This window comes from Anser anser, assembly GCF_964211835.1.
Source record: "Anser anser genome assembly, chromosome: 17".
Classification (NCBI taxonomy): Eukaryota; Metazoa; Chordata; class Aves; order Anseriformes; family Anatidae; genus Anser; species Anser anser.
The window spans coordinates 8127000-8153059 of NC_139738.1; the positions used below are offsets into that span (position 1 = coordinate 8127000).

A 26060-nucleotide genomic window follows, 5' to 3' on the forward strand; every position below is an offset into this window, starting at 1 on the left:
CGCAGGGCATGGGTCCACGCAAAGCCAACGCATTTGCCTTCTGAGCAAATAACACCTCCCTGAAGGCAACGGTTTTATTTCCCGTGCAAAATTGAAGGATGCAGAGACCATTAACGCCTCTCCTGAACATCAACATGTTACAGGGGAAGATGGAGATTGTCCTCATGGCTTGCTCAAATCTGACTGCCTTAGAGACCAGACCTTTAAATGCATTAATAAAACCAAGGCTTTCTTTAAGATTGTCTTTTTTTTTTTAATATGTGTGAATAAACTTGGTTCAAACTAGCTGAATGTTTGATTAGGTTTTAAAAGCAGTGAACAGAAGCCTCCTCTGAATGTGTAATAAAATAATATACAAATCACAAACTTTTAACAGAAAAATCTGGCTTTTTTTCTTCCAAATTTACAAAGCAACAAGTTAAAGAGGCTCATGCCTGGCCTCCTTTTCATAACCCAGTCCAAAAAATAATAAGAGTTCTGTAACACCTGTGATTGTGGCACTACAGCTTGCACTGAAATAATATTTTCCACCAAAGGCACGGAGAAGTGCTTACCAGATGTTACTACATTAATCTGAATTACCTGTCTTCCAGATGAACAGGGGAAAAAAGGAAAGCAGAAAGACACGGACAGGTCTCCTGCTGAAGAGCCACAAACTCACAGCAGCAAAGTACAACCTGGTGCTCTCCCTCACGGTCCGCTTCCGCTCTTAGGATACAGCCATGGTAATGTTTTAAAAACATCCAAAAAACTAGAGAACTGCTGCTCCCTCTAGAACAGCCTTCAAGAGCAGAAAGCGAAATTGAGGTTAGACGCCAGGAACAACTGCCTTCCAGGGAAGCACAAGAACCCAGACGACTTGAGTTTCCACCACCAGGGACTTTTATGAGCCATCCCAGACACCTGTCAGGAAGGATAAAAGCAGACACATCCTGCCTTGGCGTGCAGGGATGGACTGCTCCTCTCCAACCGTATTTCTCTGTTTGCATCTTGTCACCCAACTCTCTAACTTCTTCTCTATATCAGAACGTGTTTATTAGCTGTATTTTCTTCCTATGTAATGATACTCCTTATGTTGTTTGAGTTAACATGTGTTAGTTCTAAAAACAGTCATACAACACATTTAATGAAAAAGAAGGAAGGAAAGACAAAGCCAAGGAAGCAAAATAAAGGATTTTCACGTGCCGAAAGCTTGTTAGCACTAAGCTGCTTGACGTTATTTCAAAGGCAAGGAATAGGCAGTGGGTTTAATGGTTTATGAGCATGGCCTGTGTAGAGGTGGAATGAGCGAGTGGACAGAGAGCATACACGCAGACTTTGCCATGCTTTACAAGAAGATAACATCTGATTTCGTTCGGGGCTGAAAACCCTCTCATCCTATAACAACTGACGTCACAGGACAGCAGGCTTGTTAAATAAGGTTACCTTCCACCCCTCCTGGAGGAAGATGCAAAGAAAGGCTCTACTCTTTAAAGGCGCAAATGTAAGATGTATGTTATGTGCTGAATGCTCCAAATGAACGGGGTAAGCAGGACTTACCTTTTCTCCCCCTTTCCATAGGTCTGCAAAGTGCAGACCCCTCGCAGATCCCGCTCAGGCCAACGTCCCAGCATGCCCTCAGCTGGTGATGTCCCACCCACCACTGAAGACTGCCTAGAGGGGTACAATGCAAGTCTTGTTTCTTTTTTTTTTTTTCTTTTTTTCTTTTTTTTAAACAATGTTGCACCTTTTTGTAAAGTTTTCTGCCAGTCGTTCTTTATCAACAGTGGGTGTTATGGAAAAAGACAACTCTACAAAAAGGTGCAAAGATGGGGGAAGAGGGGGGGATTTGGCTTACCCCTATCGGCAGGTTCCTCAATGGTGGGTGAGGCGAGACCAAGAGAGGGCATGCTGGGGAACCGCACCGAGCCAGGGAAGGCAATCCAGGGTTGCTCTGCACTTTGCAGGCCTGTGGAAAGAGAAAGAGCAATAGGGATGTTACCAAGGTGCCAAGAGGCTCGGGACATTCAGCGCATGAAAGGACAGAAGGCGCCGGAGTACAACCTGCAGCCCACTGCGGAGTCGCTAAATATAGGAAGCGATGTCGGCCTCAAACAGCATCAAGGTTTCAGGACCGGGTCGTGCTCTGAGACAAACCGTGACACTGAAGCTACTCGAAGACACAGACGCGCACCCCAGAACCGAGGCACTGGCCACGATACCACTCTCAAACCAGAAATATTACATCAACTCAAAGTCTGCATCAAAATCGCCGCATTTGGCTCCGAGCCTCCTGGAAATCTGCACACTTAGAAGTCAAGGTTATTTAGCGAACTTCTTTGAAACCAGCAAATTTGAAAGATAAATAATAGATACTTTATTAGACGTATCCAGGTAGATAAATTGAATGTATCTAGAGAGACGAACAAGAAGTGATTGCACCTAACTGAGGCAGCCGCTGTTCCCCAGCTGTGGCTGACCTGGCCTCAAGGCAGGCACCATGCTGGGGGCACCCGCACACCCAGGACAAGTGATGGCACAGGCAGAAAGGAAGAATTCACAGAGTTTGGGCAAAGCCAGACAAAGGGCAAAGACTAGAATGTAAAAGGAAAGCAGACGAAAAGACAGGAAAACGAGGAACAAAGTGATCAAAGCAAAGCAACAAGTAGAAGCATAGAGAAAGCAAGAATATCCACTTTTTAAATTATTATTTGGTTTGTTAGTAAAATCTATTTGCTCTATTGGCTTTTTCTATGAGGCAGACTAATGTGAAGATACATGCTGACACAAAGCTCATGTCATTGTATGAATTACGTGTGTTCGCACACGTGCCATTGCCAGGTCCACAGTATGGAAATGTTTCCACACCTCTCAAGCAGGAAAAGGGGAAGGAGGAGATCAAACACATTTAAGACCAATACATACCAATGAAAAACGTCTGCAATGTTTTTCTAATTTGCCTACATTTTGACAGCCAAGAAATATCCCCTTTGCATTCAGACCAACAAGACCAGAACCAGCGGAACATTGGAAAATGCCCAAAAACGTGAGGATGGACTTCATCAGTGCTTCAAAAGTAAGGCCAGTTCTTAAATTAGCAAGCTGGGGAAAACTCACACTTCCAGATACGTTTCTTCCACCGGAGGTTTGCCTCCCAAAGTCGGCAAAGGCTGGTGTGAAGTCTGGTCCTCGAGGCAATATCCGAGGGTCCAGAGTTCTCAATGGCAATTTTGGCTGATTGACCTGCGTCGTGGAGCAGAACAAACAGGGCGTTGCAGCCATCACAAGCCTACTGACAATCTCTGCTGAACTGTAATATTCATATTCAATATCTAAACCAATGCTTTTAACAAACCATGCAAGTTTTATGCATCCCCGTTTACACTAACATACACATTTAATTTAAAATATGTCCTACACAGGTGACTATTGTGGAAATATGTGGAGTTCAGAAACATTTCAAGGCTGAACATGACTTATGGAAGATAAAATTATGCCAACACAAGCCTGTCTTCTGCAATATGAATGTAATAGTCTTGGTTCAGGATCACAAAACTGCCACCTTCCCTCAAACAAATGTCTTCTGTGTTAGCAAGACAGATGGCTGACCGAGCAAAAGCAGCTCAAAAGCAGACAGAGCAGTGAGAAGCAATCACGGAAAACTAGTAGGTAGATGAAACCATTTTGGGACCAAACCTGTGTTTTACAATTTGCCTGGGCATGAAATTCAGAGTAGAAATCTTTCTGCACGTGAGAATAACCTATATCCTGATCCGTGCTTGAATCTTAAAAGCAAGCCTGTGGTGGTTACATTCAGATCAATGAACGGCACCATTCTGAGATGAGAACAGGGTCTTGGTGGCAGCACCTCCGAAATAACAAGTATTTCAATAAGCACAGATATACAGCGGAGAAAATCGCATCTGTAATAAAGCTGGATAAGAATCACAAAAGTTTTTGAGAGCTGAGGTTTTAATGATCTTTTATTAGATCAGCTCACAAATACTGACACTACTGTTTCAGACCAAAAAAAAGAGTTTGCCTGAAAGCATGCCTATGCTTTCTAACTGTAGAACTGATCTAATAAAATATGCTACCTCTCCCTTCAGTCTTGCTTTGCTAACATCCTTTGGTCCTGATGGCTATAATACAGCATTTTCAATTTTATCTACCCCGTAAAAGTTAATCCAGGATAGAAACCATTAAGAATATCTGTGCTTCGGTTTTTAAACCATCTGTACTCCTTCATTAGTCAACAAGACCTCTATTGGAAGAATTTTGTGACGCAATGTGAGCAAAGTATTTCCCCTTCCCGATAAAAGTCTACGTCAAAAAGGTCAAGGAACGAAGAAGCATGCATTAGAGATCTTTGTTCATTAACAAAGAGACTTCACGTACCTGTTTTATTGGCTCTCCTCTCACCTTGTCGAGAACCACATCACTTATGGGAGGCAGCCCTTCTGGCTTTTGGATACAGGCAGGCATGAACTGGAAATCCAGCAAGAACTCCCTGTCGTACTGCTTCTTCCCGTCCGGGTCCAGGGGCTTCCACTGCTCTATAATGAGAGAAGTTGCCTGAGATTCATAGGTAACAAAAACCTCCGCTCTCGAAGACGCGTTTCCGTTAAATCCAAAGGGAAGAGATTGCTAATGCTGCTTAGGAAATTTAAGTTTTATTTTAATTTTGAGGCCCACTAGGCAGTGAGGAGAGGAACACACATCACGTTAAAGGAACACAGAGGATGGGGAGCACCCAGCCAGCTCCAGCAGCAGCGGCATACGGATCTAATAACTAACTCCAGTTTTAACTCTAACTTTCACTCTCTCATGCGACATGAAGAAAGGGGGATGATTCAAGTTGCTGGATGAAAATGAGGAAATTTAAGCAGCTATTTCTGTATAAAAAGGAGCAATAAAACAATGGCACTAATGTGGTCGAAGAGAGGAGAGTGCCACGCAGAACAAAAAGATCCTTTGAAAACATCGAGCCTTTAAAAACCCATTGTGAAGATAACAGTGGAAACTGAAAAAAATAAAAATAAAATTCAAGAGTTACAACTTTTCACCCATTTATTCTGAGGGCCTTCTGGGAAGGAGAACTGTAGCGTGGTGACAGAAGGAACCTTGCCTGATGCAAATCAAAATGTAAACCTACAGCCTACATTTCAGTGCAAGGAAAATTAGCATCTGGTAGCCTAGAGACAGGATTTTCTTTGCTGGCTGTGCAGTTTGTTTGAAGTTAGAAAAGAAAACACCGACTTGTTCATCGGCCAGGTTGACCAGTCAGGCCCCTAAGTGGGAGGCATGTTTTTTATCTGAAGGAAAACATCTGTAGGAGATGCCGCCTTTGTATTTCACTGATGCCAAGTGGTGGTGTTTTGCATTTACTCAGCCATTCAGGTTTGCTGTTAAGGTTTTCTCTTATTTCTTTATTTTGGTCCCTGATCATCAGCTTTAGGTCTCTGGGTTCTCGGCATCCTCAACACTGCAGAGGCTGCAAACGGGAACTTATTTCAAGCGGTGGATTTTATTAACTGGGAATGAAAATACACAAAAGTAATTAAATTTTTTAAGCTCTTTGCACAGTTTTTCTTCTTCTGAGCTTTGTGATTAAAGGGTGCAGAAAATGATTTGGCTGGCTAGCCATGCCCCAGCAGCTGAATTCCCGGCCAGCTGCCCATCCACCATGCCACACCACCCTCCATCTATCATGGAAAAGTACCGACAGCAACAAGAAACAGTTTATATGTACAGCTTCCTTCTCCTGGAAAGTTCTTCACAAGCTGTTCTAACGTGAAAAGCAGCTGGGAAATGTCACAAGCAGGCTTTCGAGATATTCAGTGAGTGGAGAGACCGGGATCAGACAAACAAGTCCTCCTACCAAAAGGCAAAATCCCCATCTTTAGAAAGAGCAGAGCTGAAATTGAGGACTATTGCATCAGGTGGTCAGCCCTGCTTTGCAGCACACGTCTGATGCACGTTGCTTTCCAAAGGATCAATCCAAGCCCTTCGGCTAAGTGGAAGGACTTCCAGACCCGACCGAGATCATTCCGACTGCATCGAGTGTTTCAGAGCCGTGGCTGATGAATTATGGATTAACTTCAAGATGTGCTCAACTAATGAATAGGTAAGCTATCATAAGTGTGTGGTAAACTATCAAGAGGCCTCTGTGTTTTCTCCTAACAATACAGCAGTACAAAATTAATAAAAGAAAAGCATCTCAGGTCCTCGTTAGAACAAAGCAGTGCAGAAATAACCGCACTGTGATCACTTAATGGTGGTGCCTCTTCCCAGTACCTTGTCTGCCAGGCTTTCAAGGTCTTTCCTTATTTTGTTTTATACTCCTAATTTCTAAGGCTCCTAAGAAAATGACTTAATTTATTTTGAGGAAGCTCCACCTGAATAAGAAATCACTTAAAAATTGGTAGCAACTGAAAAGTAAGATGGTCTCAAGGTCTCTTTAATGAGGTGAATTTATAGAGGTTCAGGCCTCTGAATTAAATATCTTAATGAATAACAAGAAAATCCCTTAGGTAGACTATATCCAGTGATAACCAGCAACTAAAGCACAGTGTCCTTTGAGTCCTCACTTGAATTATTTTATTCAGAAAAACTGCATGCCCATAGTTGAAGAGCAGAGCCTGGACTGAAAACCAGGCACTGTTTCTTTTCTCTTCCTTACGCTTCCAGAAATCTGAAGGTCTATAAAACTGTTTAGCCTGGTAATTAGATGTGTACACACATGTTAAGTATGCAGTCAGAACTTGCAGATCTCCTATTTAAAAACTGCGCCTGGTTATGCACAACTTCAGGGATTGTTCTCAGCCGTTAATGACAAGGGAACCAGTTCACCACCATTTCCCATGTGCTGCAACCAACATCCACATGTGCAATAAATTCAAGAGATTGAGGATTTTCCCTTCCTGTCACGCCCTGTTCCCTTACACTCCTCTTCTCTTCATTACGACCAGCAGCATGAGGAAAACAATTTTCCTCCCGTGCTCCCCCAGAAGGTCTCTCAGAACCTGTTGGTTTGTGAATCCCAGCGAAGCTGGACGTGGTGAAACACTGCACCCTGCACATCACCACTGGAAACATCCTTCTTTCCATGGGGAAGATACACTGCATGTGAGCAGTCCTCCAAGGAGGAAGGCAGAAAAACAAGCAAGGATGCAGGAGCCTGAAGCAGGATTTACCTGGCTTATATTGGTACGTTGGCCCCTCACTGGAGCTCTCTGTGCAGCCTGAGTTTGCATCGGTTCCTTCTCCCTCTGAAACGCTCTCAGCACCGTTACGGACAGGTTCTGCTTCCTGGTCTCCATTTTCTTCCACAGGTTTCACTTTTTTAAGTTCAGAGGGCTCTTTCTCCAGTTGAAACCCATGGCTCATTTTATCCTGTTCAGATTCAAGTACTTTGTCACCTGAAAGTTCCTCTTCTACTTTAGGCTGAAGCACAAATGGAAAGACAGGTTATGTTAAAAACCCTACCGAAATTCAGGGCATGCAAAACGGCTCTTTGTTTGTTCATACGGCACGTCTGTGCCTAACGGGAACATATACACCTCTTAAACAGCGCTATGTAGATCTGTAACAACACACGGAATAACCAGACCATTTACTGATTCGCTCCCAGGATAACCCCCTGGCAATTACTAGTGCAACTGGAGAGACTTAGCGTTACCCACGAAGTGCCCAGCAGCTACGGGCATGGCAACATGGCAGCCACGAGTAACAGCTCGCCATCTGAGCCTAGGAAGACCACCTCTCTTCTCCCCTCTCCCACAGCTCCCCAGCTGCTGTAAAGGGAATGCCGCACGTGCTTGGGGAGGGGGGGGGTTCCTTTCTCTAAACGTAAACTTCCCGCTGCTAATTGGAGCAGATCCCAGTGAAGGAGGTAATGTAACATGCAGCCACAATTCCGCGGCTGCCTCAGAAAGAGCAACGTTTTCTATAGTGTCTCTTGCTGTTAATTTTAGAGCTCTCCCAGGACACAGCCTTATTCTGAATTCAGACAGGGAAGGCGCCAGGAACGCCCTTCTCCTGGGAGGAACCGCAGCACATCTAACCATTAAACAAAAGAAAGAATTAATCTGGGATGCTCCAGGAGAGGCTCTTGATCCTTTCGGCCCCTTACCTAAAAGAACTGCGTCCTAAAATGCTTTTTGCAGGTTTTCAAGCTAAAATGGTATGATGTTCTTCCACGTACATTTAGCATTGGTACGAACACCACATGCCCCAGGAGCTGAGACTCCTCCAGCAAATGACAAAGGAAACGCACAGAGAGAACCTGCTGGCACAGCCCAGCAACATCCTTTGCTCTCTGGCTTGAAAACAAGCACAGGGATGCTTTTAATTTCCTTGCAATACCCCACCATCAGCTCTTCTGTTGACCACAGACCAGCCGTTGCACTGTGATACTTCACATGCAAGTGTTTTAAGCATCCCTTTTCCCCCAAACAGAGTGGAAAGCACATACTCGTACACCACTCATTACACGTAAATTAGCCTATCTGCTGTTTCAGTGGAGAAACTGCAAACACTCACTTATAGAAGGATGAAGTACTGTCCACTAGACTCAGGATTTACTCTGGAGCACCATGCTTTTGTAGCAGATGGGTTCCATGGTGTTTGTGGTAAGGGAAAGTTAGGCAGTAAACAGCAGATGAGTAACAAAGAAAACCTGGAGTAACGACCTGGCCAACATCAGTTTTCACACATGCACCGATATAGGGCAGCCTGAACTTTTACCTTTTCGTTTTTTTTTTAATTTTATTTTTTAATTTTTATTCTCTCATCTCCCTTGTGATACATTCTAACACCATTTTTACCCAGGACATTAAACAAGGAGGCTCCTCCTGAAACATCCCTACCAGAATGGCAGCAAAGGAGATGTTCTCAATTCATCTAACTAGTGGCGAGGTGGTTTTTCAAGGAGATGTCAGCTTTTTCCCTTCCCAGCTTCTCCATCAGATGGCCATCAGGAAAACACCATCCTTTGGCCATGACATCACAATGGCATCTCTGTGCAGCAAAAGAACCTTCCAAATGTCACCACCGTGGCCTTGGGGTCCCCACACAATGCCCTTCTAAAGGATTCAAACCCATTTTACCTGAGGACAGCAGTTACAACTACATGTTCTTGAAGGTTGGAAGTGGTTGAATCCGGCAAGAATTAAGAAAACTTAGGGCTTCAACAGGGGACAGATGAAACCAGTTATCTAAGGGATGCTGGGGAGTATCACAGTTCCCCTGCCCCAAATTCTGCCTTGATTCCTTGCGAGAGATCGAGGGAGCAATGCGCCTAAAACACCCTTTCAAGAGAGCAACATCATCATTAAATTTGGAAGAAAGGAAGACCGTGCTCCCTCTTACCTCTGTTTCCGCCTCTGTCACCTCATCAGTGGCTTGGGTCCGGTCTTTTGGTTTCTTCCACATCTTTGGTGCAGTTACAGCTGTTTGGGCTGCAATACAAGCGTACGTCTATTACCACACCAAATCGTATGGAGCACACGGGCCGTGGGCGACGTGCTTCCCTCTTGCGTGCTGGTTTTAACCATACAGGAAAATGAAGCAGCCACAGCCTTGCGGAGGATTCAGCTTGACATAACCACTTTTTGTTTCAATACGGTAATAACAAAATCGTTAGAGCAACATTAAAACAGGATAATTGTTTTACAAGCTGCTCATTCAAGCTCAGAATGGTACTTCTGATAGCAAGGAGTTTATTACCAACACTACAAGGATCGTGTAGGGCTAAAGAAAACCTTCAGCAACTGATGATTTTTTAAAGATCAGGTAATGGTGAGGAGCAAAGGTTGTGCTCGGCATATTTCTCTCAAGACATATTTTAAGAATTAACTATTGTCTGAGCCATAACCATAAACAGGCCCAAAATCCCAGTATCTCAGCCACAAGAACAAGTCCAATCTTGCAGCACTACTCCAGCAACCCAGCTCTCCTGAGCTGGATTTATATCTCAATTTAAAAGCAGGTTAACAACTCCACTGTTCATTAATTTTCCTGGCCAACTGATTCAAAGAAAATACCATATAATATTTCAAAGATCAGCAGTGATTTACTCTAATCAGTTTTTTCCCCTGAAGGGTAAAAGAAACCACACAATATATTAAGAGGAGAGAAAACCATTAATCCAATATGCTCGTAATTTGTTGCCAGTGTTACCGACTTAAATTCTGATACTAGGCACATATGCATATTTAACAGAGTGTAAACAGAATTGATTTCGTGATTGAAGTTTACTGCAAACAGATTTGCAGCTCAAGCCTTTGGTTTGTAGCAGACACTATGGAAAAGCACTGTGTGCACGTATTTTATCACCGTAAAACAGAATCTGGAAAGGCTCTTCAGCTACGGATAAATGGAAAGAGCAACTGGAGACACTTAACAGTAAGTTTGCAATTGCAATGCGATCCTTCTTCATGGGCTTCCTACGGGCAGGGAGGAAACGGGCTCTGCTGCCTTCCCACTGCCCCAGGTACCCACCCCTGTGTCTCAGCGGGTTGCTCACAGGGTTTCGCTGTTTTGAGGGTGACCGGGGACTTGCAGAAACATCGTGGTCTGAGGAATCAATGCACTCAGCACCTGGTCTGAACGCGAAGTGCAACAGAAGCTATCTTCACTGATCAGAGTGCTAAACACTGCAGAAGTGAATGTTAATAAAAACAGAAGTATAACTGAAATATTCGAACATTGTCTGGTCATTCACAAAACTCGGGCAATAAGGCTCACAATAACATTATTTATAACATTAACAACACTGCACTAAAGGGAAACAAGGTTCCTATTTACAACCAGGACAACGCGGAGCATTTTCTAAGGCTCCTTTTAATGGGAGATGCGAAGGGCCTTTACGAAGCAGACCGAAGATGCCGGTGGGGACACCAAGCCGCCTGCTTCACTTGCACAGAGGTTTGCGGGGAGCTGAGAGGGAACCCAGCCCTCCTGAACCCGGCACCGGCGAGTGACCACGTCCCCTGCAGCTCCCAGGGGAAGACAGAGCTGGCTCCGCAAAACGGCAGTGGGTTGCGAAATGGGTTTGCCTTGTGCAACGGGGGGTTAGCTTTACAGGAAGATCACATTTCCATTGAAAGTGTTCTGCATGGGCACCACAGCAGGTTGGTTATTCTCACCACCACCACCCGGAGTGCAGACCTGAGCCTAGCACTGGCTGCAGGACCCCATGCAGACAGGAACTGCTGCGATTTAACCACGCATGAACCAGCTCCTGCCACGGCACCAGGAATCCAAAGCGGCCACTAAACCAGCTGGAAGAAAGCCAAGGAAGCCCCCTGCCTTTCCAGAGTCAGCCCATGGCTGCAGGGCTGGCGCCAAGCACCACAGGTAATTATTTCTTGCCCGGGAAGGCTGCCCCGTAGTTCTGGGGGATGTCTTCAAGAAGGGCGCCACATCCACCTGCGTTTTTATCGTGCTGGCAGCAGGTGACGAGGGGAAAGATGTGACCGTGCACAACAGTGACCTAAATACACATGGATGGTTGCAGTCCTGTCTGAAATACAGGACAGGATTTGTTTCTGAAGGCAAAGGGGGAAAGAAGGAAAAAAAAAAGTTGTTTTTGGTAATATGTGCTATACAGAACAAATCGCGTGTTGCTATAGCCAAGTAATTTAAAATAATGATTATCAAAGTAGTGCAGTTATGCAAAGAGATCTGAGAACTGCAGAGCTGCATACCTCTAAATGCAAGCAAATGACAAACTCTGCATTTAAAGTTTCTCTCCACTCAAGCTCAAACTATGCACAGAGAACACCCAGGGTGTAAACTAACATTTCATTTTTAAATGCACAGCAATAATCACAAGTTAATGGGTTTTGAGTTGGCAGAGGTTTGGGGTCTTTTCTTCCTCAGCTGTCAGGCAGTCAGTGTTAGTATTACCGCTTCTCAGCGGTTCGTGTTTTTCAACTTTTTTTTATTTTTTGGCAGAAGGAAGACGTATAAAGGACGTGATCTGTGACTGGGCAGCACAGACATCACTGAGGTTTTCTTTTTTTTTTTTTTGAATAACTTATGCAAACCTTTTCCTGCCTTGGGGCTGCACCGCACCAGGACTCTGGGGCACAGCAGCTGCCCAGGACGAGCCCTGCGGCCTCGCAGCCCCTCGCTGAAACACGTCTCAGAGCTGGCCGGGGTACAGAAGGGAGAGCAGCAGACATTGCTCAGTATTTCCCCTCTTAAAACAGCAGACATCAGATCAGAGTTTTCTGTGAAGTTGTCGTCTCTGCTACAGGAACTGACTCAACAGGAGAATTTATGCTAATTTATGCTTAGTTAAGGTATCTGTTTCGTGTGCCCAAGAACCAAAGACGGAAGAGAGCAGTTACCTACGGAAACCTCAGGGATAACAAAAGGGGCCCATGCCAAAATACCAAAACCACACACAAAAACCCAAAACAGCCCTGCCAAACCCAAAGCCTGAGCAGGACAAGGGCACGATCTGCGCTCCCTGAAAACCGAGCCTGGCATCGAACTGCAGGGCGCTTCCACGAGCCACAGAAACACCAAATGCACGCGCCCAGCTCCGCTGCCCAGGAAGGTCTCCAAGCACTTCTGGTCTCTCTCGGAGAACTGAATTCCTTCTCAAACATGGGTCCCTGTTTGCCATTTCCCGAGTTTGTTCTCGGGCAGCTCTGCGGCGTTAGTGGGTAACCTCCTGGAGAAGCAACACCGGCAGCCCCAGCGTGCTGCTCTTCAGCTGCACTTGGCTTGCTGCTGGTTGCAAGATCAGAGATGGCAGGAGTGAAAAAACTGGTCTACATTAAGAGGTTATGTCTCATTTTGATATGCTTGCTAAGTATTGCCTACTTCATTCCTTCTGCTCGTTTGATATACAAATATATATTTCGATATTCCCCTTTGCTGTTACAATCTGAGTTATAAACCGAGCACAACCCCATCGCAACAGCAGCGTTGGCACTGACGCGCGGGACCAAAACTCGACCGAATGAAACCCTCCATTGCCACAGCACCGCCAAGAATAACAAAATCCCCCTTTTCCAGGCTGTCCTGGGCATCGCTACCCGTGACAAAACCCCTGGACCCAGCAGCGCTTGCACACTCCTGGCCGCCTGCCCTGGTGCCGGGCAGTGCCTGCGGCAGGGGGCTCAGCCCCTGGCCACCAGCCGAGACGGGGCAGGCTCCTCGCCGAGCCCCTCTGGTGTGGGTGCCAGCCGCTAAGCGTAAATGAATACCAGTCTTTTTTTTATTATTATTATTATTCTTTTTCTCTATAGCCAAATGTGCCATTAAAAACAAAGCAGAGACTCACCATCTCCTTACAGCTCATGGGAAAGAAAATATACTCCAGTGGGATATGGCATGAAATCAAGGAAAAGGCGAAACCTGATTTATATTTCCAGTCCTCCAGCTTTGGGTGCTGGAGATATTTCTCCAAGATATTTCCAATTACCACCCCACGTTGCTTGTTACAGACTCCACAACTGAGAAGCGCAGGGACTTGCAGCCAGTTGGGCTACTTTGTACTGAAATCCTTCTCATAAATTAGCTCTGCAAGAGAAAGTCCTTTGAATTTCAATGCATATTAAGTTCTTTTAGCTTCCTATGTTCCTAGGAGTTCTGCCTGGGACAGACATCAATCTCTTATTTTCCTCTTTGCTTCTCATAATAGTCTTGATAGAAAGATTACATCAAAGGCAGGCTTTCATAGCATGTCCTAAAGGCTCCACGGCTCTGGTAGTGCCTTTTCCTTTTCCTTTTTTTTTTTTTTTAAATAAATTCCACTCGACCAGCAAATTTTTTCCTGTTTTGTTCCCTCAGAAGTGCTGGTCTCTCACTGCAGCCAGCAAAGCTACTTGACAAAAACAGAATTTAGTAACAAAAGCAACTGTATCCCACTGATGACTTTTAACTGGGGCAATGTTTTTGGTAAGGATCTCAGGCTGAAAACTGTGTTCCTCTCTTGATAATATCTGTTGTTTTTTTTTCTGGCAATGGAGATGAGTAGGAATTAATTATTTTACAAGCTGCGTGCTCTTGCCATTTGCAGATAACAGCTCTGAAAACCTCAAGATGATCGGTCTTGCACAGGCAGGACGAGATCTGCTGGCTGAACCCTCGCAGTGGGGCGGACACGTCTCCGCACGGACGTTGTGCCGAGCATTCGGCAAAGGAACAGCAGCGAGAAGCGATTCCTGGTGTCACACAGCGCGTGCGGGACACAGAACTGCAGTGCCCAGCGGTTCGATGTTCTGACGCCCATCAGCTCGACCCCATTTTATAGGGGATAAGCAGGACCAACTATGACAACAGGTCAACAACATCATTTTTTCTGTTTCTTTTTCTTTTTTCTCTTTTTTTTTTTTTTAAATCAAGCCCTCAGCTACTCTGCCTTGCAGACCCGACCCTCACTGTCCCCAGATTATTACTACACTGCGAACAGCTTGAAACAGTGAGAAAGTTCCCATGGCCTCAACAACATGCGAAACAACCGAGAGCCAGGATCAGCTCACAGGGCTTATGGCACTTGTCGGTCATGCAAGCACTACCACAATTCAAGGGTCAACTCAGTGAGTCTGCCGATTTCACTGTGGAGTAGAGCTAGAGATGTGATGAGCAGTCTACAGATGAACCAGCCGGTGTCAGGTATCGATACCCCTAAAATTGCTGTTGTCATGATGCAGCCTAATACAACTTAAGACATTAAGAGCAGACAGAATATTTTGTGTGAAATAGAAAAGAGAGCCAGGCACGCTCCAGTTTCAGCAAAGTACGATGAACACACCACCAGTGCCCCTGCAGAGATCCTTTGACCTTGGAAATCCAGTGGAAATCTAAGGCCAGTGCAAAAGAAAGAGCACAATTTCCTCAGATCACAAAAGGGTCAGCTCTGCTCAACTTGTCTCTTCCTACAAACACTACAAAATTTGTTTTCTTGGACTGTAAAAAAGAACTTCTGGATATTAGAGATGCCTCTGTGGTCTGAACGTACTTGTTTGTATCTATATACAGAACTTGACAGAGAAAAAACAAAGTATTGTTTTTCTGATGGTTAGAGAGCAGAACAGCGTATTCTGTGAAGTGCCCAAACAAGCACGTAATTCCATCCACCCCTGAAATGCTGCCACCTCCATCACAAAACACGAGATACGTTTCCAGGTCTCAACACTGCTGCCCCAGACTCTTCAGAGGGGAGGTGGATTAACTCCAGGAACCCCCCAAGTTTTTCGGCAGGCCGGATTACAAACATGAAAAGCAGACATCTGTTGGGGCAGAGCAGCTAAGACGCTTGTTTTTGCAGAGTGCCAGGAGTATCTTAATAACTGTCCGCAGCCAGGTCATTGATTTAGTGCCTCTCGCAGCAGCCAGTGCTTCCTGCAGCCTGGAGCCCTCTGCGCCGTGCAGGACGGGTTCAATACTCACTCAATACCGAGTGCTGCCTCTTTCACTTCCTGCAGCAATTGGATTATTCTTAGAGGTCTCTGGTCTGAGTAGTGTCCCAGTCAAATCAGATCAGCTACCATTAAAGGGAATAAAGCAGTATAATTTGTAGCTAACAAACTGCTCTGTAATAAGCACACACTTCTGAAAACACCAAAGAAATATTGCTAAAAGTCACAGAGCTCATGCTTACCAGCACGTGTTTGAGAAGTTTCCCTCATTCCAATTTCTATCTTATCTCCAGAGATCATAAAAAAAAAGACTCAGCCTCTAGTCCAAGGGAAAAAAAAATACAGCCCTTCCTCCTTGCTTCTGAAGTTCAGCGTCTGTATTTTCCAGTGTACTGGCAGAGACGTGTAATTCCTCATTCTGCCTAGAAGGATGCCTGCATTAGCAGTCACCTTCAGGTTACGTTATTTAAATTTCTCTTCCTCTCTCCAAGAAAGAATTGTAAAATTATTGCCCAAAAAAGGTTGGCAGGGAAATGCAATACAGTTATGCTTCATTACAGGATGGGCAAAGCACAAAATCCCGACATGGAGAGTATTTTGCTTTCCTTCAAGTACAGAACTTCTACTAGTAATCAGTCTTGAGTGATATGAGTGATATTTCATGCGACTTGAGAAATGTTTGTTTCCGTGTTGCAAAAGCCAATGTATTGGCTAATGCATGCTGTCTGGTCTAATGATATTAGAGCATTAAAATTAATCTTCTACATAATTAAAAACCCCAAACGCTGCACTTTTTTTTTTTTAATTTAAACCACAGGACACTATAAAACAAGCAATAACGTTGCAAGCTGGAACCTGGCTGTGTGAAACCTTCTTTACACAAAGAGGCCCATTTCTCTGCTTCGTAAGGAAATTAATTTGGGTTATGAAGTATTTCAGATTGAAGATCAGTAAGTGCGAGAGGAGCAAAATGACCCGAGTAAAATGGAAAGAGAAAAGAGATTAACAGAAAAAAAAAAACCCAAACCACTATGCTTGGTATAGTGAAGGGATCTTTCTGATCTTTTCTAGGTACTGGATTGTATTTAAGATACAGGGTCAGCAAGATCCAGCGTATTGATCCTGTGCAGCATTACACAAACATGGAGCCAGGCCAACCTCAGCTTTTCATTTAATTTAGCCCATAACGGAGCACAGTAATAGCAGCTATCGGTGCCATTATGCTTCCACCATGTGCTTATGAAAGAACAAACGTATAAACAAACACGCGCAGACCGAACTTCTGAAGGCAAGAAGCTGCATCTGGGGGAAATGCTTCCCGAAGCAGCCACCGTGAGAGGAAGACCTCAAGGACCGAGCCACCCCGAGCTCGCCCGGCACAAGGCACAGACGTGCACCGGCCTCGCCAAGTCCGCACGGGAGTCGCGCCTGCTCCGAGAACCAAATCCCTCCCTAAAACTGCGAGGCTGTAAGCGTTCAAAAGAACGAAATTACAGGAAAGCATTTTAAATGTCATTTTTTTTTAAAGAAAAGGCTACTGTTTCTCCTGCCTTTCTTGTCCAAACTCCATCAGTTTTAAATTCAAAGGATATTTAAATAAACAACCTCAGCTTCAGGGTCTGAAAGAACTGCAGAACAGGGTGTGAAAGATGCGATACATTTAAATGGCTTAACACTGCTGGCATGCATAATAGCCACCATTATACTCTCTCAAGCAGCTAAATACAAGTAATTGATTGATTTAACCTCTTTTCCACAGTTTCATTTCCAGGAAGTCCTGAAAAAAAGCACTTTTCTATAGGAAATGCAGCAAATAAAAACAGGTTGTCTGAACCCACTGAACGCTAACACGGCGACGTGACAGGACACTGAAAGCAAAGACAAATAATGACATTGAGAGAAGTAGCCTACGTTTTAAAAGGCAACTAGAGAAACTTCACTTTTTAGTAACTCATAACAAGTCCTTATGCCTCCCAAACCTGAGTACCTTGGTTTTCTGAGAAGTTCAAGCACCGTGAAATGAGGCGAACAGCCGAGCCTAGCTAGGAGAAGGAGAGATTTTTGCTTACGTGTTACTTTTGTGGAAGAAAAACAGATGCATCATTAATTAAGGCTGAGCAGCTGTAGGTGTGTGACACTTAAAAGCTCTTTCAAATGACTGAAGCATTGTGGGCCGTTTCATTTACCTACTTCTGGTAACACCATGACACATTTTTGTAGTTGGATAAAACCAACCCCACAGGTTTCCAGAACCTGCTGGCTCAGAAGGTTCACCCAGAGGAGTTCAAGGGCTGAGTGTTAAAGCTGGTTTAGCAGCAGGCTGATAAATGTGAAGCAACAGGTCATCGAACCAACTGGCTGATCTTGGAGAGAACATGAGTGGTATCTTTTCAACTATCCTGCTAACAGTGCTTGGGAATGTTGCCCTATGACCCCATGAAAGCAAAATGCAGCTTACATGAACCCAGCCAACCCTAGGATGCACGTGCAAAGTTAGCTACCTCTTGATTATCATTTTTTTTTTCCTCTACAAACAAAGATTAGCATTTTACATCAGAACAACGGTCATGTGGCAGAATCAGAATTTGGGGGCAGATACAAACACAAACATCTGATAGAAAAATAACCCCAAAGGCCCCTTCGTCTGTAAGTTTACCGCACACAACCATGGTGCCAAACGCTTACCTGGGACAGGACTCTTGCTAGAGTTTAAACTCTGAGCCTCTGTATTCTCCTCCAGTTGCCCATCTGCTTCTGTCTCTTCCTTCGTTTCAGTATCTTTTACCTCTTCATTAAGAGTAGTTCTTGTGCTCTCCTCTCCTTCTAAATCTCCCTGAACAACAGGGAGGGCACTAGGAGATGGAAGAGGAGGTGGAGAAGGAGTTGTAGTGGTAACAGCAGCAGCAACAGAAATAGGAGGAGGAGGAGGAGGAGGGGTTGGAGGAGGGGTTGGAGGAGGAGAGGGAGCAGTGTGAGGAGCACTGGAAGATGGCACACTTTCCACTTCTGCTGGAGGTGCTTCTGGTGTCTCCAACTCAGCAGTCAATGGCGCAACTTCCGGCTGGGCTACATCTACTACGCTCTCTGTAGCAGTTACTTTTTCACTAACTCCATTCAATTCATTAATTAGATTAGTACTAGCAGTCACTGGAATATCACTAGATGCTACACTACTAGGCTCCTTGCACACCTCAGCATCAGCCTCTTCTGCTGGCGAAGGGTCTGATGTGTCCGTGCAGGGTGTGGCATTAGATATAGGCATTGCCTCCTCTTTTGGGGAAGCGAGTTCACATCTCTCCTCTGAGTCAGCTGTGAATGCGGGTTTACTAGAAACGGTGACGACAGCAGCAGCAGGAACGACTGCGATGGGAGCGGCTGGGGTTGGCGACGGAGCAAGAGGAAGCTCTGGTGGGGTTTCCACTGGGGCGGCCTCGGTTGTCTGGCCAGCTTGATCTTTTTTCTCCACAGTAGGTTCTGGTCTGAGGACTGGAGAAGACGGTTTTAATACTGGATCTGGTTTTGGCTTCTCTTCTGGGAAAGAAAAAAAAAAAAGCCAGTGTTACAAACAGGTCAATTCCACTTTCCTTCGCGGTATCTAACCCTTGGACCCCCTTGCCTGCCTTCTGACTGCTTTCAAGAAGGCTCCAGGAAGAAACCAGAGGAACCTGAAGCCAATCTCTGCATCTAAAGGAAGAGCCCAGGCAACCTGCAGCTTGGAAATCTGGAAATGCAGTGGCCACTGGTATTTTTCTGAATGTAGGCTTTGCAGTAAATGGCGATTCTTCACAGAAAAGGCACGTAAGCACAATGCAAAGCAAGGATTTTTTGCAGACACTCTGCTGCTGAAAACAGAATTTTTCTTGACAGAAATTACAGAAGACAAAAATCAGTTGGATTCTGCCTCAAAGGAGCATGGGGTCATAACACTGAGACCTGGGTGAACTCATGTTCCAAAACACAGGCAAACAGAGGCACTGGCGAGAGCTTCCAGCAACCTGCAAGTTCTCTCTGCAACAGTGCTCTCCCTTCTAAAATGGGGAAATTGCCCCATGACTGATGGATGCCACGTGTCACATCAATACTAACACGCGAGATACAGTTAGTTTATTTTTTACTTGTTATTTCTAAACTCCATCCCCCTTCAGCATGCCAGACTAAAGGGCACAATCCCCCTTTTTGTGTTCTGAATTTCAGCAGGGAAAAATTATCTTTTCCAAAGAGAGCAGAAACAAAATGGGGTTTAAGCAGAGCCGCCACCAAAGAACAGCACCGTTAGTTACCTTTCAATGTTTGCGCTCTAGAGATGTCAAGCAGGGTTGGAAAAGCACAGTGAAAAATGCACCTGTATCAAACCAAACCCTAAGGACGGGAAAATACCGTGCACAGAGAAGTCCCCGTACTTATCCTGTAATTAGCAATAGACTTTGTGATACAGTCCCTGCCATGCACATCATGCAGCTCCCAAAAGTCTGCCACAACTTCATTTAAAATACGCAGCCCCACTCCTTTTGAAGGAAGCACGAGCCAAGACTCTAAAAGTTGCTGCAACCTCTGCCACCTCTAATTTGACTACAAGATGCAGATTGTAAGATCTTTCTTCAAGATTGTAAGATCTGTTCAGGAAAGTGTCCCAGTGCTACAGCTCAGCCAGCCAGCCGAGACAGCTATCAGTCAGTCACAAAGGTGGCAGGGACCCAGTGGTCCCGTTTCCAACCCTGGTTAGGAGGAGGTCAGCTTTACCTGCCTCCAGGGAGGGAGCTGTGCCCCAGGGCTTTCCGAGCACTGAAACGATGGGGAACTTCTTTGGGACGATGCCAGGACAGCAAAAAAGCAATTCTGGGAAATCCAGAGGCACAAAGCCTCAGGTTAGGAGATCAAAGGCCAGGAGAAAACCCAAATCATCCACATTCAGGTAGAACTGAACAGGCGCAGCTTCAGTTGGTCTCTTCCAGCTCTGTGGGCTTCCCATTTGGGGCTTTTTCAGCAGAGCCTCCGAAGGGAGAGGGCTTTTGGAGGAGAGCCCGTCCGAAACTGCTTGGAGCACCAGGCCCTGTCCTCAGGAACAGCTGGTGCCACGAAGAACTTCGGAGCTCTGCCGGGGCTGTCGGCAGCTGGAAGCAGCCAGGACCACGGCCAAAGTGGTAGTTTACCAACGTAATGAGGCATGCAGGGAGATGGCTTTGGATGAGGATGACATGAAAAAAAAAAAGATGGAAGGACGTATCCCAACAGCTGATTTCGATTCTGAAGGCTCCATGTAAGAAAAAGGACCTTAGAACTGGTTTAGAGAAGAAAATGCGTCACCTCCAATTTCTGGAACATCCTTTGCAGAAAACTCATGGAGCATTCTTGACATTTACAGCTCGCTATAAACAACTGCCTGGATATTCTCTCCCTTGAGTCAAATGAGATTGCTCACAAAAAGAAAAAAAAACCTCATTTGAAGTGTCTAGAAAAACATTCCAAGGGATAAAAACACAGCAAAAATATACAACTGCATTTAAGAAACAGCGGTTTAAGCACACTTTCTTCAAACTACATCTGATCTGGGGAGTACTTTAGCTACCAGATACAGGCTGTGTGTGCAAAATTCAAAGAGAGAAGTAATTTGAGGGAAGAATTCAGAAGAATGATGAGCAAATTTGGCTGATGAAAAGTAAATCTTAACTTGAACTACCATCACAGAGAACAAATCTCCATGTTCCGGCCAAGGAATATTCATCCCTGCCAGCCATTACAGAAACGGTCACATGAAACAACATACAGTTGGGAAGGCAAAACAAAAATCAATGCAATTCATCAAAATTGAATCAGATCCCTTACTTTTCCTAAATATGCCAAGATCGTTCCCTCACATGATATTTAGAAAGTACTTACTGGAAACACTAGGCAGTTCAGGAGAAAAGTTTGCACTGATTTTTTTTTTTTTTTAACCTTCAGATGAATACAAATCTTGCAAAATTACTCTGTCCCTGTAGCTCCGCAGGTTCTGCTTCCAGACCAGACTGCAAGAGGTCCTTTAGTGGTGGCTTTGTCTGTCTTTCTAAACCAGTTTGGGAGAAGCGTGGGGCTGGAAGGGATGCAGAGAGGCTCGATCCCAGTTGCAGAAAAGCAGGAGGAACACAAGAGGAAAAGATTTTAGAAATACTTTTAAAAAAACTCAGCAGGACAGATGCTTGCAATCTCCTCCATGCAGAGACATCAAAGCAAGAGAGGGAGCTGGGCTGCCGGGTGGTCGCGGTGGCAAAGGCTGCTGAGACTGGTGGACGAGAAGGTTTTGCTGGATTCAGGAACTCATTCCTACTTCATGGTGCTTATCTGAAAATAATTGTTGGGCCTGCTGCCATTTTTCCGTCTTTTGTCCTGTTGCAAACACTTGCAAGGCAGTACTGATGCTGGCTTTGCAGGCAGCTTTGGAGTGCACCTTACTGGCTCATTGTGTAAGCCTCAAGTTTTTCAAACTTTGGGATCTAACATTAATTTACTTCCCACAAACCGTGTTATGCATTCTCCTTGTCTGATACATTTCAGAATTTGGAAAGGGAGGTTTAAAAAATAAATAATCCTCCAAACATCGCACTGAACCTGTGCTATCTCCCAGGCTGAGCAGAAGCGGACGGCTCTGGTGTCATGCACGATTATACCCCATTACAACTTTGGCACCAGCCAAGGTCTGAAGCCAGGCTCCTCTGTGCTCTGCCATCAGCTTGACCTAATTTCTCCAGCTATATCCTTGCATGCTGCAGCCCTGTCGAGGCATACACACCAGGGCACCTGCAGGAATGACAACTGCTTGCCCCCGAACAACGCTTCCAGGACTCCAGAGCCACAAAGGCGTGCCTCTGCTGCATTCCTCCAAACTGCTATGAACTTGGGAGCCCGAGAAGCCAGGAACTGCTTTCAAAAGCCACAAATGCAGGCTGCAGGCTGCTCATCTTTTTAAAGAAAACCCAAGCATTTTAAACGCAGCACAATCCCAAATTCAGCAGCTGTGCTAATGGCTTAAACACAAAAATAACAGGGACTGCAGATACTGGCAGAGGGAACAGCAGAGGCTGGGGCTGCCTGCACGGCACACGTGCTCTGCTCCTGATCCCAAAGCCAGTGAATCGGCCAAGTGCTGCACGCAGTTATAAATAACTGTCAAACGATCACTGAATATCACAAAATTAGAATGGCAAGTTTATACCAAGTTTCAACTGATGCAAACGAGTACCCAAGGTGAAGGGCACCAGGGAGGATCTGATCCACGGAGCGAACACAGTGAAGGGGGCCCGTGGGAAGCACTAATACTGGTTTTAATAAACGCCCGATTTCTTCGCTATGCGACCCTATCTGTGACTGCTCTGATTCTGGAACTGAAAAACCCAACGTTGGGTACAAAGCGAATGAATGAAGACGCGATTCTGTTACCTCGGCATATATTTGTTGATGTGTCCCGCAGGCCACTAGCTCTGTTTACATCAGTAATTGCAATGGCATCTAAACTACCTTCACCTCTAACACGCTGCCTGTGACCCCCCTGCTTCACACTGCTCTCCCCCACCCGAATTCCGACGGTGTTATTTTAGTGCTCGTTCCTTCTCTGCAATGCTTACATAAATGCGCTCTTTAGCAATTTTTGGACTGGAACAAATGTTTGAATCTTTCTGGGATGTAATGGAGATAAACACAGGAAAGCTCAGCAGTGTTAAATCCCAGTTAAAGTCCTGATTTATATTTAAACCAGTATAGCCAGACCTGTGTAACTAAATAAATAAAGACCACTTACTTCCAGTTAACTTACAGGTGGATTAAGTTAAACGAAAGCGCATAGAAGGAGAAGGGGGGTGGGGTGGGGAGAGGACTGGCTTGTCCTGGAAACAAGCTCTCATACTCAGAGCTGAAATCCTGTGATGGAGCTGGTGTAATGTGCTGCATTTTATGGTTCCGTGTCAATTTGCTCAAAGGGGTAAATGCATTTTGGCACCTGCATCATGGCTGTGCTGGAGCTGAGCAGCAACGTGTCAGAGTGCCTGCAAGCTGAGTTTGGCTAGGGCACTCATTTTGTGTGCGTTACATCTACCTACACCTTGCTGAGATGACAAAGACTTCTTTTTGCACAAAGATCTGCAGCAGCAGAGGAAATGAACTTGTGAAGTTTCCGTCCCTGAAGGCTTACAGGGACTTGGCTAGCCAAAGCCACGGCTGGCGATAGTCAAGTGGGAGATGGGACCAGACATCTCCCAAGTGTCCCCGTGATTCATTTCCAGGAACAGCCCCAATCTAGAGATGTACCTGTGAGCAGTTTTCACTGAAGAAAAGCCCTGAAGTCCACACTATGGCTATAAGACAGCAACATTGTCATTAAATTTTATAATTCAACAGAGACCGGCCTCAGGGATATTTCCCCTCACTCGATGTCAAACAGTGACCACGCTGTTATCTGGGTCTGTGGCATCTGAAGTGTTAGAGGCAGCTTCTTTCCTCCTTTCAGAGCTATGTTTCTCTGAGGTTTAGTTTCCTTCCAGCAAACACTCTGAAAAATCTCAGCAGGCTTGAAGTTTATGAGAAATGCTCGCGAGTGGAAGATGGCACCTCTCAACTTTCATGTACACTTTGCTCTAGGCAGAAACCCCAAATGCTGCGATGCAGTGAATAAATGGGAAGCAAACAGGAATGTCAACTCTGTGTTACAACACCAAGTCCGGTAACACGACGGCAGCATACACATTAACTAAAGCTTTTTAATGGCTCTTAGATGGCTATGAAATTTCAGTGTAGGAAGAGAGTTAGCACACACCACCTTCCCTCCTGGGACACCTTGTCTTTAAACAGACAGTTAAATATCTCCCTTCACATAGGTATTCTTAGGTATGAGAATGAAATGTAATCACTTAAAGAAATTTTTTCTGTGTTCTTTTTGTTTAACACTGAAGTCAGCAAAATTTAGTAAGCCATTTATGAGACACTTTACACAATAACATTTGTTCTAATTAATTTCTCCTGTGTCCTGTAGGACAAGATACACAAACAGCTCTGGATGAGCCACGCGATGTTCTGGTTACATGTCACTGCTATGGCTGATAAATTGTTCAAATGATAGAAAGTCTCCCTGGCTATGAGCGTTTTACTGACAACACACTTGTTTCTGAAGGATGGCGTGTGGGTTAGAGGAGGTTCACACTTCTCAGTGCTCTGAAACAATGTTTAGGACATATAAGCTCTAACACAATTATTTTTAACCAGTTTCACATTGGCAAATTTCAATTAATTCCCTTAGCAACACATTGTTAAATGTTCCACTGGAGGAAAAGAAGTCCCTCCCCTCCTATTGCTGCTGACTGCTACCCTGCTTGTCTTCATGCCAAAAATATTCCAACTACAACTAGAAAGGAGAAAAATGACTAAAAATAAGCATGGAGGAAATATCCATCAACAAACCTTGCTTCGGGTTGCTAGCCGCAGTGACAGGGGTGCTGGCAGCGAGATGGGTGTTCTCCACAGGCCCATAAACCACAGGGCTGTGCTCTGGGACCTGGCTGGACAGCTGCTGGGATTTGAAGTACAAAAAAGGGTGATAATGAGCGTGCGAACATAAAAACTAGCAACATGGAACACAAGCAAGCAAGTAGGGAGACAAGAATAGTGTGGGATAGAAAAGAAAAACAAAAGGCAGGGAAAAAAAAGAGAAAAGATACACAGACCGATTCAAAAAGTACATGGGAAAGGGAGGGAGGAAAAGGCAGCAGGAAAGGGGGAAAAAGAGACGATTACTGTTAACAACGGCAAGAAAAAGACAGCACGGTTATTAATACACTTCATTCTCCTAATGCTTCTTCCAAGAGCAGCAGCAATGCTCCTCTGAGCAGTCTGCGAAAAGTCAGGTATGTACCAAGGGTCTCCGGGACCTCCCTGTAGCTTCAGCGTGCTTTCTGGGCTCAGCTCCATTCTCGGCTGATCAGCTGGTTCAAAGGGCTGATATTCTTTGAGCAAAACATCGGAAAACAGCGGGTTGAAACTGCAGATATTAGTACAACTGCCACAAGGCGTGATTCTGCTGAACACAAAAGCTGCTCACACTGATGGACTACAAACTCTGCTGGTTCAAATACCCAGCAACATCTGCAGATACATACACGCACAAATGCGTATGCTTATATATAGCTAAGGTGTGTATGTATGCACGAATAGTTTATAATATACATCTATCTACATGCATTCGCATACTATTATTTACTGTCACACTAGGAACATCACCCAGGTTGAGGATACCTGTGCTGCTGGTATGAAAAAAACACCTAATGCCTTCCACAGACTTATGGATGATACCTGCTGGGTAATACTCAGAATAAAAAACAACTCTGCATTAATCAAAACTAGAGGAGGTATACCTGGTTCCCAATTAATTTTGTATATATTCTATAAATAAAAATGATCTGCAAGACCAGCGACGAGACTGAAAAAGCTACAGCCTGTTGCAGAGACTGAGTATTTTAACTCTCTCTCCAGCATTAATGAGACAAATGATGACTTCACTTATGTACATGAAGGTTTGAGAAAAGAAAAAAAAAAACAGCACACAAAACCCCACCTTCTCTCATCTCAGAATCTAACACAGAGCTTGTGTAAGACCAAGCAACTACACCAAACTCACTCAGACTTACAGGTAAAGCACTTGCGCACATTACAGTGAACACAGACTAGGAAGTCAACTAT

General features: G+C 44.9%; 1 protein-coding gene across 21 annotated transcripts in view; it reads right to left on the reverse strand.

Moving 5' to 3' along the window:
* Window positions 1–26060, reverse strand: part of EIF4G3 (eukaryotic translation initiation factor 4 gamma 3) — a 153094-nt gene that overhangs the window by 29690 nt on the left and 97344 nt on the right. For 11 of the 21 annotated variants that reach the window (XM_083803109.1, XM_083803103.1, XM_083803104.1 and 8 more), the window contains 7 exons: window positions 24786–24894; window positions 18048–18893; window positions 9352–9440; window positions 7176–7425; window positions 4378–4535; window positions 3097–3222; window positions 1838–1948 (listed from right to left, as the gene is read on the reverse strand). In XM_083803109.1, the coding sequence (XP_083659235.1) occupies window positions 1838–1948; window positions 3097–3222; window positions 4378–4535; window positions 7176–7425; window positions 9352–9440; window positions 18048–18893; window positions 24786–24894 (1689 nt within the window). The remainder of the gene's footprint in view (window positions 1–1837; window positions 1949–3096; window positions 3223–4377; window positions 4536–7175; window positions 7426–9351; window positions 9441–18047; window positions 18894–24785; window positions 24895–26060) is intronic. The other 10 variants (XM_083803105.1, XM_083803100.1, XM_083803091.1 and 7 more) reach the window with 3 other exon arrangements.